At 42.6% G+C, this 14,605-nt stretch overlaps 1 protein-coding gene across 6 annotated transcripts in view; it reads right to left on the reverse strand.

Annotated features, from left to right (window-relative positions):
* Positions 1-5,972: 5,972 nt before the first annotated feature.
* Positions 5,973-14,605, reverse strand: part of LRRC9 (leucine rich repeat containing 9) — a 667,090-nt gene continuing 658,457 nt past the window's right edge. For all 6 annotated transcript variants that reach the window (XM_063947768.1, XM_063947765.1, XM_063947766.1 and 3 more), the window contains one exon: positions 5,973-6,181. In XM_063947768.1, the coding sequence (XP_063803838.1) occupies positions 6,142-6,181 (40 nt within the window). In that variant the 3' untranslated portion in view covers positions 5,973-6,141. The remainder of the gene's footprint in view (positions 6,182-14,605) is intronic.

The raw sequence follows: 14,605 nt of genomic DNA on the forward strand, positions 1-14,605 counted from the left end.
TCAGCTCCAAAATGTAAAGAATGACTAAGAGACCTATGGAAAATGGTATGTAATCATAATGTCAATATTTAGAATGTCAATATCCCAATGTCAGCAGTAATGATGTCAACATTGTTGAAATGTCCACATTAAACATGTTGGCATGTGCAGAATACTAACATATTAACATTGTTGACATCTGAAGGGCTAGGGTTAGGTAGCGGCAGATTACAGTTAGGCTATGGGCGAGTTAGGGTTAGTCACTAAGGCAACGGTTAGACTTAGGTTGCGGGAGGGGAGGTTAGGGCTAGGCACTACGGGTAAGGTTAGTGTTAGCGATACTTACTGCCGGAAATGACATAGGATTCTCGGGGAAGTCATCCTGATGTCACATCTGGACCCAAAAGACACCTCTGGATATGCAGGACTCCCCGTATCAGGTAAATCACGACTAAACTAAACCATCAGTGACATTTTGTTGACATTCTAATTATGTTGACAATTCATCAGTGTCAACACAAGGAATGTTGACGTGGTCAATGTGATGTTGACATGCTTAACATCAATAAAATATACCACACCATGCAAAGGGGTTATATTTAGAGATGAGCGGGTTCGGTTCGTCGAGATCCAAACCCCCTCAAACTTCACGTGGTTTACACGGGTCCAAGGCAGCCTCGGATCTTCCCGCCTTGCTCGGTTAACCAGAACGAGGCCGAAAATCATCATCCCGCTGTCGGATTCTCGTGAGATTCGTATTCCATATAAAGAACCGCGCGTCGCCATTTTCACTCGTGCATTGTAGATTGAACGAAGAGGACGTGGCTATGTTCTCTGCCTGAAAAGCTCAATATCTGTGCTCAGTGTGCTGCATTGTGGTGACCAACAGTATATAGTAGTACAGTACAGTAGGCCATTGCTGTATCTTGCATATCCGTGTCAGACTCAGTTCTAGTATCCTGATCAGTGCTCAATATCTGCTGCATTGTTGTGACCAGTATATAGTAGTACAATGCTGCATTGTGGTGACCAACAGTATATAGTAGCACAGTACAGTACAGTGTTCCATTGCTGTATCTTGCAGCTCTGTCAGACTCAGTTCTAGTATCCTAATCAGTGCTCAATATCTGCTGCATTGTTGTGACCAGTATATAGTAGTACAGTGCTGCATTGTGGTGACCACCAGTATATAGTAGTACAGTACAGTAGGCCATTGCTGTATATTGCTGCTCTGTGTCACTTCTAGTATCCTGATCAGTGCTCAATATCTGTGCTGCATTGTGGTGACCACCAGTATATAGTTGTACAGTGCTGCATTGTGGTGACCAACAGTATATAGTAGTGCAGTACAGTAGGCCATTGCTGTATCTTGCAGCTCCGTGTCAGACTCAGTTCTAATATCCTGATCAGTGCTCAATATCTTCTGCATTGTTGTGACCAGTATATAGTACAGTGCTGCATTGTGGTGGCCACCAGTATATAGTAGTACAGTACAGTAGTCCATTGCTGTATCTTGCTGCTCTGTGTCACTTCTAGTATCCTGATCAGTGCTCAATATCTGTGCTGCATTGTGGTGACCACCAGTATATAGTAGTACAGTGCTGCATTGTGGTGACCACCAGCATATAGTAGTACAGTATAGTAGGCCATTGCTGTATCTTGCTGCTGTGTCACTTCTAGTATCCTGATCAGTGCTCAATATCTGTGCTCAGTGTCAGTGCTGCATTGTGGTGACTAAAAGTCCAGTGTCTTGTGCTGCATCTTGCTGCTGCAGGGTGCTGTGGTAGTGTCCTGTCACTGTGCATAGGTCATCATCATTCCAGTCACAGTGGTATCTGGTATCTATATAGTGGTATCTAATTCCAGACATTACTGCCGTCTAATTCCAGATATATTACTGGCATATAATTCCACACATTTAAAAATGGAGAAAAAAAATGTGGAGGGTAAAATAGGGAAAGTTCAAGATCCACTGCCACCTAGTGCTGAAGCTGCTGCCACTAGTCATGGCAGAGACGATGAAATGCCATCAACGTAGTCTCCCAATGTCATAGTAGAGAGCGTGTAAAATCCAAAAAGCAAAAGTTCAGTAAAATGATGACCCAAAAATCTAAATTAAAATCGTCTGAGGAGAAGCGTAAACTTGCCAATATGCCATTTACGACACGGAGTGGCAAGGAATGGCTGAGGCCCTGGCCTATGTTCATGGCTAGTGGTTCATCTTCACATGAGGATGGAAGCACTCATCCTCCCGCTAGAAAAATGAATAGAGTTAAGCTGGCAAGAGCACAGCAAAGAACTGTGCGTTCTTCTAAATCACAAATCCCCAAGGAGAGTCCAATTGTGTCGGTTGCGATGCCTTACCTTCCCAACACTGCACGGGAAGAGGTGGCTCCTTCCACCATTTGCACGCCCCCTGCAAGTGCTGGAAGGAGCACCCACAGTCCAGTTCCTGATATTCAAATTGAAGATGTCACTGTTGAAGTACACCAGGATGAGGATATGGGTGTTGCTGGCGCTGAGGAGGAAATTGACAAGGAGGATTCTGATGGTGAGGTGGTTTGTTTAAGTCAGGCACCCAGGGAGACACCTGCTGTCCGTGGGATGAATATGGCCATTGACATGCCTGGTCAAAGTACAAAAAAAATCACCTCTTCGGTGTGGAATTATTTTAACACAAATGCGGACAACAGGTGTCAAGCCGTGTGTTGCCTTTGCCAAGCTGTAATAAGTAGGGGTAAGGACGTTAACCACCTAGAAACATCCTCCCTTATACGTCACCTGGAGCGCATTCATCAGAAGTCATTGACAAGTTCAAAACCTTTGGGTGACAGCGGAAGCAGTCCACTGACAACTAAATCCCTTCTTCCTCTTGTACCCAAGCTCCTGCAAACCACCCCACCAACTCCCTCAGTGTCAATTTCCTCCTTAGACAGGAACGCCAATATTCCTACAGGCCATGTCACTGGCAAGTCTGACGAGTCCTCTCCTGACTGGGATTCCTCCGATGGATCCTTGAGTGTAACGCCTACTGCTGCTGGCATTGCTGTTGTTGCTGCTGGGAGTCGATCGTCATCCCAGAGGGGAAGTCGGAAGACCACTTGTACTACTTCCAGTAAGCAATTGACTGTCCAACAGTCCTTTGCGAGGAAGATGAAATATCACAGCAGTCATCCTGTTGCAAAGCGGATAACTCAGGCCTTGACAACTATGTTGGTGTTAGACATGCGTCCGGTATCCGCCGTTAGTTCACAGGGACTTAGAGAATTTCTTGAGGTAGTGTGTCCCCGGCACCAAATACCATCTAGGTTCCACTTTTCTAGGCAGGCGATACCGAGAATGTACACAAACGTCAGAAAAAGAGTCACCAGTGTCCTAAAAAAATGCAGTTGTACCCAGTGTCCACTTAACCACGGACATGTGGACAAGTGGAGCAGGGCAGACTAAAGACTATATGACTGCAACAGCCCACTGGGTAGAAGTATTGCCTACCGCAGCAACAACAGCAGCAGCGGCACCAGTAGCAGCATCTCGCAAACGCCAACTCGTTCCTAGGCAGGCTATGCTTTGTATCACCGCTTTCCATAAGAGGCACACAGCTGACAACCTCTTACGGAAACTGAGGAACATCATCGCAGAATGGCTTACCCCAATTGGACTCTCCTGGGGATTTGTGACATCGGACGCCACCAATATTGTGCGTGAATTACATGTGGGCAAATTCCAGCACGTCCCATGTTTTGCACATACAATGAATTTGGTGGTGCAGAATTTTATAAAAAACGACAGGGGCGTATTGGAGATACTGTCGGTGCCCCGAAGAATTGCGGGCCACTTTCGGCATTCAGCCACCGCATGCCGAAGACTGGAGCACCAGCAAACACTCCTGAACATGCCCTGCCGTCAGCTGAAGCAAGAGGTGGTAACGAGGTGGAATTCAACCCTCTATATGCTTCAGAGGATGGAGGAGCAGCAAAAGGCCATTCAAGCCTATACATCTGCCTACGATATAGGCAAAGGAGGGGGAATGCACCTGACTCAAGCGCAGTGGAGAATGATTTCAACGTTGTGCAAGGTTCTCCAACCCTTTGAACTTGCCACACGTGAAGTCAGTTCAGACACTGCCAGCCTAAGTCAGGTCATTCCCCTCATCAGGCTTTTGCAGAAGTAGCTGGAGAGATTGAAGGAGGAGCTAAAACGTAGAGATTCCGCTAGGCATGTGGGACTTGTGGATGGAGCCCTTCATTCGCTTAACCAGGATTCACGGGTGGTCAATCTGTTGAAATCAGAGCACTACATTTTGGCCACCGTGCTCGATCCTAGGTTTAGCCTACGTTGTATCTCTCTTTCTGGCAGACACAAGTCTGCATATGTTCAAAGACCTGCTGGTGAGACACTTGTCAAGTCAAGGGGAACGTGACCCGCCAACAGCTCCTCCTTCATTTTCTCCCGCCACTGGAGCTGCCAGGAAAAGGATAAAATTTCCAAAACCACCCGCTGGCAGTCAGGAGCAAGTGCTGACATCTGGTCCGGACTGAAGGTTCTGCCAACGATTACTGACATGTCTTCTACTGTAACTGCATATGATTCTGTCACCATTGAAAGAATGGTGGAGGATTATATGAGTGACAGCATCCAAGTAGGCATGTCAGACAGTCCGTACGTATACTGGCAGGAAAAAGAGGCAATTTGGAGGCCCTAGCACAAACTGGCTTTATTTTACCTAAGTTGCCCCCCCTCCAGTGTGTACTCCGAAAGAGTGTTTAGTGCAGCCGGTCACCTTGTCAGTGATCGGCGTAGGAGGTTACTTCCAGAAAATGTGGAGAAGATGATGTTCATCAAAATTAATTATAATACATTCCTTCGTGGAGACATTTACCAGCCATTGCCTCCAGAAATTACACAGGGACCTGTGATCGTGGATTCCAGTGGGGACGAATTAATACTCTGTGAGGAGGGAGATGTACACAGTGAAAGGGGTGAGGAATCGGAGGATGAGGAGGAGGTGGACATCTTACCTCTGTAGTGCCAGTTTGTGCAAGGAGAGATTGATTGCTTCTTTTTTGGTGGGGGCCCAAACCAACCAATCATTTCAGCCACAGTCGTGTGGCAGACTGTCGCTGAAATGATGGGTTTGTTAAAGTGTGCATGTCCTGTTTATACAACATAAGGGTGGGTGGGAGGGCCCAAGGACAATTCTATCTTGCACCTCTTTTTTTTTAATCTTTGCATCATGTGCTGTTTGGGGACTATTTTTTTAAGTGCCATCCTGTCTGACACTGCAGTGCCACTCCTAGATGGGCCAGGTGTTTGTGCCGCCCACTTGGGTCGCTTAGCTTAGTCATCCAGCGACCTTGGTGCAAATTTTAGGACTAAAAATAATATTGTGAAGTGTGAGGTGTTCACAATAGACTGGAAATGAGTGTAAATTATGGTTATTGAGGTTAATAATACTATAGGATCAAAATTACCCCCAAATTCTATGATTTAAGCTGTTTTTGAAAAAAAAACACCCGAATCCAAAACACACCCGAATCCGACAAAAAAAATTTAAGGAAAAATGTCCGGTGCACATCTCTAGTTATATTAGTAATTAAAGTACAATAGGGTAGGCCTATTGGAATTTCCAGCTACTTTCATGGTCTCCCCTGGTAATAATTTGCTGTTAGCCACTTATATTCCCATACTTTGGAGAACTACTTAATAACGGTTTGGGGTGTTTTTCTAGGATTATGCTAATTGTATAGATGACTATGAAAATAATTCAGGAAATACATTTCCTTATCTAATAAATCTAATCGAATAAAATATATTTAATCTAGTCTGCTAGGAAATGGCCTCTTCCAAAATTAAATTTAAAAATAAAATAAATATAACATATGCCTATTTAGACTTTGAGACAAACCTGTTATTCGTGGCAAAACCAACACATCATAAAAATACAAACACTGTCTGTTCAATAAGATGCGGAAACCAACACCGAACGAAAAAGGTTAATGTGATATACTGTAGTTCTTTATTATTAAATAAAGTACATATGCAAATTTTATGGGAATTGTGAATATATTTGCAGTAATTATGTTAATGAGGTAGACTTGTGAATTCATATCAACAAAAAGAAACTTCAGAACTGTTCTCCTCACCGACTCTACAACCATCATCTCACATTCGATTTTGACGGAAACTCCCATTTCCAAATAACCTGCAAGGAAATAAAATGTGCAAATTATGAAATAATCCATATGTATCACTGAGTCTACAGTGTTGCCAATCAGCAGGTGTTTTTTTTTTTCAGGTTCTTCTCTCATATTGGGCGCCACCATCTTGATTTCAGCTGACACTGCGTTCTCCAACCGAAAATTGCTGTGGTATCAGCTGACTAGCAGCCTATCAGGTCAGAGAGTATCCTATTTAAGGCTGCTCGAGAGCACAGAGCAGTGCCAGAACAACTGCACACCTGTAACCTGCTACTAGCTCTCGGCTGCTACTCCTTGAAGGGGGGTGGTTCCTAGGGGTTTCCTGCTTGCTGTGCCTGACTCCAGCCTGCTAGAATCTCTATGCACTGTAGTATATGCTGTGCACCCCAGTCTGCAATCACCTGCATTCATGCTACACAGTGAACTTCAGACTACAATCACCTTTGTTTTACGCTGTGTAATCCAGACTGCAAACACCAGTATTCATTCTACACAGTGCACATCAGTCTGCAATCACCTACATTCATTCTATACAGTGCACTTCAATTTGCAAGCATCAGTATACATTCTACACAGTGCACTTCAGTCTGTAAGCTCCAGTATCCATTCCTTGTGTGCATTCCTGTAATACCCTCTGTGACGGTGTGTAGAAGTGTCCACTTGCAAGTGTCTACTTCAACTATATACACTACAGTGCCACTATACAAGTTCTAGATCCATACAGGACTGTGTGCGGGATTTTAGTCCTTGCTCTCTGTATACCTCCCTACCCGTGGTAGTCCGTCTTCTCCACATAAGGCAGAGCCTCATCAGGCCTCTAAGCTTCCTACATTCTCCAAGATACAACAAAGAAATCTAAAAGAAATCTTATTGGAACATCTGATCTTTAGTTGTTGCAAATCACAAACATTCTCATTGCTAAATAGAAACAGAATTTCACAGCAGATTAGAACAACTTGGCCCATCTAGTCTGACCATTTTTTTAACCTTATTATTACCTCAAGGCACAAACCCTATTAGATTCTTAGTTGTTTGTAAGGATATCCTTATATCTATCCCATGCATGTTTCAATTGCCCTATTGTATTAGCCTCTACCACCTCCACTTGTCCACTACCCTTTCTATGAAGCAATTTTTCCTCAAATTTCCCCTGAGCCTACCTGCCTCTAATATCAATGCATGTCCTTGTGTTCTAATGGGATGCGGTTAAATTACCGACTGTCAGGATCCCGGCGGTCAGGATATCCTGACCCAAGCCCGTTATTTCCACCCGGGTGATGATCCACACCACCACCTGAGGGGGAATATAATAGTGTGGCAACTAAAGGTCGCCACCAGGCACGAAGCGTGGCGAGCAAAGCAAGCCCGAGAGAGGACATGCTGCGCTTGCTGCCGGGATTCTGGCTGTTGGGTTCCTGGCATCATTCTCCTGACCGCCGGGATCCCATACGGATCCCATTCTAATACTGCTCTTCCTTTGAAGAATGTCTCCCTCCTGTACCTTGTTAAAACCCTTAATATATTTGAAAGTTTTTATCAGGCTTACAGTATGTTTCTAGCAGGTGTACGCTAGTTACCTTTAAACATGACTTTGAATATGAATGGATAATTCAAAGGAACATCCCCATTATGAAAGAGTATGTACGCTCATGAAACTGAGATATAGTCGATTTTGTATTTTAACTTGTTTTTTCTAAAAATCTATTTCATTTTCAATGATGGAGAAAGGTCTGACATGATTTATCATGATTTCAGGCTTTATATCACAAAAATCTGCAATAGCAATAAGTGTGTGCAGACTTTTTATATCCACTGTATTTCAAGCATCCATTTGTTGTTTTTCAGTTTCGTTTTTATGCCTTCGCCTAAAGTTATTTAATTTTGTTACCTTTTGGATAAAACACAAAACAGGTCAGTGGATAAACTGTAACTGTATAAAAACTTGTCTATAAAGCACAGAGTGAATCCAAAAGTGTGAAGGCAATGTAGTGTATATACTTGTAGTAAAAGTTGCAGGGTGGCATGCACAAGCTAACAGAGAAAGTCCAGTAAAAGCGGACAACAATGCTTTCTATCATTGCTTACAGTAGAAATAAAACACACATAATTAATTAAAGATGAGCTGGCTTATTTTTCTGAATACCAATCCCACCCAAACTTCAGGAATCCGTGGGATTCCATGCGCAGGCTACTATATGAATGCATGCAGCAGTGATTCGGTGCTATTTCACAGCAGAACGTGGAGAAAGCTGTGTGCTCTGATGGTCTTTGCTAACTCCACGCTGTGTCATGCTTACTCCATGCTGAGTCCACCCACTCCAGTGCAGGCGGCACTGACCTATCTATGTATCCACTTGGTGCATCCATTACAGTGGCTGAGCTGACCTACCTATCACTTGAGACTGCATGAAGGAGACTTTGTTGCATATTAACGTTTCAGTACAGCTGCTTCTGTCTTTGTTTTTATAGTAGATTGAAGATAATTGTTTTGAGAATATAATAATATTAATATTGTTTTTCACAATGAATATTTTTTAAATGTGTTATTGATGCTGGCCGGTATCAAATATAGTTATATCTGATAACATTTATAAAATAAAATCTACAACAGATTAAGTAGTGCTCTCCCATTGTTTTTCTTCTTTTGCTCTTGTATAAGGGGTTCTTTAACCAATTACCCCTGGGAAAGCAGCTTTTTTGATCTGTTCAATAACGGCGCCAGGAGTTTCTGTGTATAACTTCATGGGCTGTATTTTTGGGGGTATTGGTGACGGTCTATTTTGCATAGACAGACATTTTTATTGGTTAATTCGCCAACATTTCTAAGTAATTTGTAATAAGAAATGTGCCTCATATGTGTTCATTTTAATTAATTAATTAATCAATCAATCAAACAATCATGCATTCATGTATTTTATGGCCCTTTTTCCCCTGCAGAACAGCCTCACAAATATTAATTTTAATTAATGAATTGATATATAATTTTTTATTCTTCTTTTATTGCTTTTTTGTCTTTTCGTCACAAAGAATATTTGGTCATTCACATCAGTCTCTGCCCTAGTGGACCATACAGTTGCCTACCACAATCAATCAATCAATCAATCAATCAATCAATAAATCATTATGTTTATTATTTTATTGTCTCTTTGCGGAATGGCCCTAGTGGACCATACAGTTTGTTACCACATGGACACACACATACATGATAATACATTTTTAATCAATCAATTTTTTTCTTCTTTTCTTACCATCCCTGTACTGCCCTCAAATCTCTGAGCTAGTTCTTGATTAATGAAAACATTCTTGGTTACTTTCTATGGGGTCATATAGTTGTATTAAACTGCCATCTCATCTGCCACTGCATTGCCACTCTGTTTCCCAGATGTGCCATATTTGAAGTTGAACAACCATGGGGTAAATTTACTAAGATGGGAGTTCTATTTAAGATGGGATGTTGCCCATAGCAACCAATCAGATTCTACTTCTCATTTATCTAGCACCTTCTAGAAGATAATACCTGGAATCTGATTGGTTGCTATGGGCAACATCCCATCTTAAATAGAACTCCCATCTTAGTAAATTTACCCCCATGTGTGTGTGCCGCCCCACTGCCCATGTCTAAACATCTTGTATGCCATATTCAAGAATACGCTATTGCTTCTAACTTACGATTTGCTCTGGACTTGGTGGGAGGCGTTGATAATTATGTACACCAGACCCTAGATCAGGCATTTCTCACCGGAATTACTTCAGTATCACTTCTAAATATACCGATATCTTCACTCTCACAGGAGGTAATTTACTAGGCTTGTTTATGTGTATCATATGGATTGGGTGGAATGTACACTAGATATTGAATCAAGAGCATTAAAGATTTTTTGATATATGGCTGCCATACATCATTACTTTGACCACTACAGAAAAAGACAACATCAGGAAAATTGTTCGATTGACCACATGGTATAACATGTATGTAATGGAAAATGGGACTTCTCAATTTTGATAAGGTCTTTATTTAATTGTGCCATGTTGGGCTTACTGGATTGTACTCTGTCACTGTAGACTGTATGTTTTTACCTGCTGTTTTGTATGTACCTGCCTTGAACTATAATGTACTTATGTTTTCCTTTAAATTTCTCAATAAATATATATTTAAAAAAAAATAATCTTGTATGTCAAAGCGGGGGAGCAAAAGCGATGCCCCCCTGAGCACACATTGCATCAGCTCAGTGCTGATGTGCTGCGTCTCCTTGCCTGACCGGCTCCGCTGCGTATGTATGGGATCTCCCTACTCCTGCACAGTCCAGAGCCAGCACCCGCCCCAGCCAGGGACAACGCTGTCCCTGCTGTGGAGACAGGGCATCGTTACAATTGTCACGGTTGGGCTGTTACATTTTTTTGTTAATTAGAGAGTATCACATTGAATCACCTGTTATCAGCCTCATAAGATCAATCATAGTGTGATCCGCCATTCTTTAGCCCGGATTCAAGAATATCTGGTCCTGCAATATATGCTATTAACTATTTTCTCAATGATAGTGGGCTATTGTGTTCTCTTTTGATCAGTAGGACATTATACAACTTATTCAAGCAGTCCGGTAGATGTGTTTTTTCACCCTTTTATGTGTTATAATTGTATGTTTTGATAATATATGTACTAAATTTTATTGATTATTTCCGGCTCTCTGCATAAATTATTTTATAAACTGCACCGCTGCCCCTGTGAGCGCTGCTTTTTCATCTATATTTCTCCTTGATTATTTAAGGGACCCGCAACTACCTTTTACAGCGGCGTATCAGGATCCAGCGATATAGTTTCTCTTTTTTTACAGTCCGTGACGCTCCCCTGAAACAGCCATGCTTACACAGGTGTCACTATGGTGTGGCGGGCCACGCCCGACTGTCATCTTCGGAGGGAGTCATCTTCGGAGGGAGTGACACCAAAATGCCGGCTCCTTCACAGTGACAGGAAGCTGGGTGCTGCACTGTGGTATTATCTGCACGTGTTATCACACCTAGTGATGCTTCTGCATGCTTAGAAGAGTTTTTTGTTTCAATCATATGCCAGAAATATGAACAAAGATCTACAATGTCACAACTAGGTGGTGAATCTGTTTAATACTAAAGAAAATGGTTTGTTATGGCTTTTCTACTAATTACTCCCTGTTCTCAAAAGAACTATAAAGAGCTTGAATAGTGACCTGGTGCCTGTGTTCTGCAGGAGAGACGAAAGGAATATAATGCAACATCTATCACCATCCTGCTTCGTTACGGACAGGTACACCAGCACTGCAGTGGTTAGGGAGAAACACACATTGACGTACCAGCATCCAATTGCCACCAAGGGTCAGTTTGTTATTTTAGTTCCAGTACTGCATAGTCTTGCATGTAACTCTTGCGGTCTCATTGAAAGGAACAGATGTAACCATGCTCATCGTTGCTGCTGCTGTCTGTGACATACAGGTGTCCTAGACGCGCTATACAAATAGCGCAGATAGGCGAAGTAAGGTGTGATAAGGGGTATGGGTCGTTGGGTCGACCCAACTTAGGTCGACACTCATTAGGTTGACCACTAAAGTTCGACATGGGTGTTAGGTCGACATGAACTAGGTCAAAAGGTCAACATGAAGTTTTTGACTGTTTTTGGTGTCGTTTTCTCCGTAAAGTGACGGGGAACCCAAATTAGTGCACCGTGTCCTCATCCAATCGTAGTCCATGTGGATCGTTAACTATGAAATAATCCAAAAAATGGGGAAAAAAAGTGAAAACACTCATGTCGACCTAGTACATGTCGACCTAACGGCCACGTCGACGTGATGCATGTCGACCTTCAGTGGTCGACCAACTGAGTGTTGTGTCGACCTAACAACCGAAACCCATGCTAAGGCACAGGAGGATCCACAGCATGCAATACACAGTTTCACCACTGGGTGGCGATTGTTCCACTGCTGAATAGCAGCGGATGGATATGGCATTACAGAATACTGAACAATGAAGCAAGCCCTGACAAGCAGACCAGTGCACAATCAATATAGTAGTTCTGTTTTAATATATTAATACTGTAGGGTGGAGTATGAAATTACCAGAACGGCAGGCACCCAGTGACAACATGCTCAAGTTCTATCATACTTTGTATACAGACTGAAACATGCACACAGATATACAGTCAAAATTAGGAAAAAAAAGTCTGTGCTACTTTTTACACAAATATACAAGTGTGACTAATTACAAGAGTCTTATCTTTACGAGACTAAGTTTACTGTACTTCTTTCCAGGTGTCCCTATTGCTTTAATAGGCAGCCTCCACCCACACCCCCAAACACCCCCCCCCCCTGTGAGACTTGTAATTTCACAGATTGGGTGTACTGCTTAGTAAATGACAGCATGAGCCATTAATTTACGTACAGTAGTGTACCGGCGATGTTGTGTTTGTCATTTACTAAGCAGTGCACCCAGTCCGTGAAATCATGAGTCTTACAGGGGGTGGGATTAGTGGTGGGGAAGGCTGTCTATTAAAGCAATGGGGAGGACTGGGAAGTAGTACAGTAAGCTCAGTCTCATAAAGATAACACTCTCGGAATGTGAAAAGCCAAACTTGTATACAGTATTTGTGTAAAAAGTAGCACCTACAGTATTTTTCTAATTTTGAATGTGTGCATGTCTGAGTCTCTATACAAAGTATGACAGAACTTGTTTTGGGAAAATTATAAAATAAAAACTGTGGATGCCAATTTTTACACAGATATAATGCTACTTTTTTTTTACGCAGATATACAATACAAGTTTGGCTTTTCAAATTATGAGAGTGTTATCTTTATGAGACTGAGTTTACTGTACTTCTTCCCAGTCCTCCCCATTGCTTTATCAGGCAGCCTCCCCCACCACTAATCCCTTTGTGAGACTTGTGATTTTAAGGACTGGGTGTACTGCTTAGTAAATGACAAACACAGCATGGCCGGTACATTACTGCATGTAAATGAATGGCAGGCAGCTCTGCTAATGTCGGGCTTTTTTTTGCCATAAATGCATCTTATGTGCATCGCTATGTGAATAGGATGCACAAGCAGCTTCTGCTGCAACATGCCTATATTCTGTGTGCAAGTCTGGCTGAATCTGCATGTGAAATGCTACGTTATGGTTGTTTCCTGTAAAACACTGTAACGTAGAATTTCGTTAGCAAATACATCCACAGTCTCACACTAAATATAGGCATGCTGCAGGTATCATTTTAATCAGCAGAAGCTGTTTGTGCATCGTATTTGCATAGCGATGTGTTTAAGATACATTTACGGCACAAAAAGACGCCCGCTGTTAGCAGAGCTGTTGGCAAATGACGGCTCACTCACGGCAGTCATCTCTCGATCTCTAGAGTTACAAATTAATGTGCCTTCTGTGTTCCCTTCCACCAACCAAAGCCAGCATGAGCAATTCATGTACATACAGTAGTCTACCGGCCGTGTTGTGTTTGTTATTAACTAAGCAGTACACCCAGTCCATGAAATCTCAAGTCTCACAGGGGGTGGGATTAGTGGTGGGGAAGGCTGCCTGTTAAAGCAATCGGAAGACCTGGGAAAAAGTACAGTAAACTCAATCTCATAAAGATAACAAACTCGTAACTTGAAAGGCCACACTTGCATTGTATATCTGTGTAGAAATTAGCATCCACAGTTTTTTTTCTAATTTTCTCAAAACAAGTTCTGTCTTTTTATACAGACTGAGACATGCACACAGATATACAGTCAAAATTAGAAAAAAACACGTAGATGCTACTTTTTACTGTGGCTTTTCAAATTACGAGAGTGTTATCTTTACGAGACTGAGTTTACTGTACTTCTTCCCAGGCCTCCCCATTGCTTTAATAGGCAGCCTCCCCCACCCCTAATCCAGTATCCGGTCTCTAGGTCGACCACACTTAGGTCGACACTGTCTAGGTCGACCGCTGCTAGTTGACACTATTGGTCGACAGTAAGTAGGTCGACATGGTTTCCAGGTCAACAGGGACTCTAGGTCGACATGACAAAAGGTCAACATAAGTTTTTGAAACTTTTTAAACTTTTTCATACATTACGATCCACGTGGACTATAATTGGGAATGGTAACCTGTGCAGAGCGCAGCGATAGCGGAGTGAGGCACCTTGCCCGAAGCATGGCGAGTGTAGCGAGCCATGCGAGGGGACACGGTGCACTAATTGGGGATCCTGGTCACTGTACGGAGAAAATTACACCCAAAAAAGTGAAAAAACTCATGACGACTTTCTGTCATGTCGACCTAGAGTCCCTGTCGACCTATAAACCCTGTCAACCAATAATGGTTGACCTAGACACTTTCAACCTAAGTGTGGTCAACCTTGCATACCACAAGCCCTAATCCCACCCCCTGTGAGACTTGTGGTTTTATGGACTGGGTGTCTGCTTAGTAAAACACAACA

The sequence above is a fragment of the Pseudophryne corroboree genome, chromosome 12, assembly GCF_028390025.1.
Source record: "Pseudophryne corroboree isolate aPseCor3 chromosome 12, aPseCor3.hap2, whole genome shotgun sequence".
NCBI lineage: Eukaryota > Metazoa > Chordata > Amphibia > Anura > Myobatrachidae > Pseudophryne > Pseudophryne corroboree.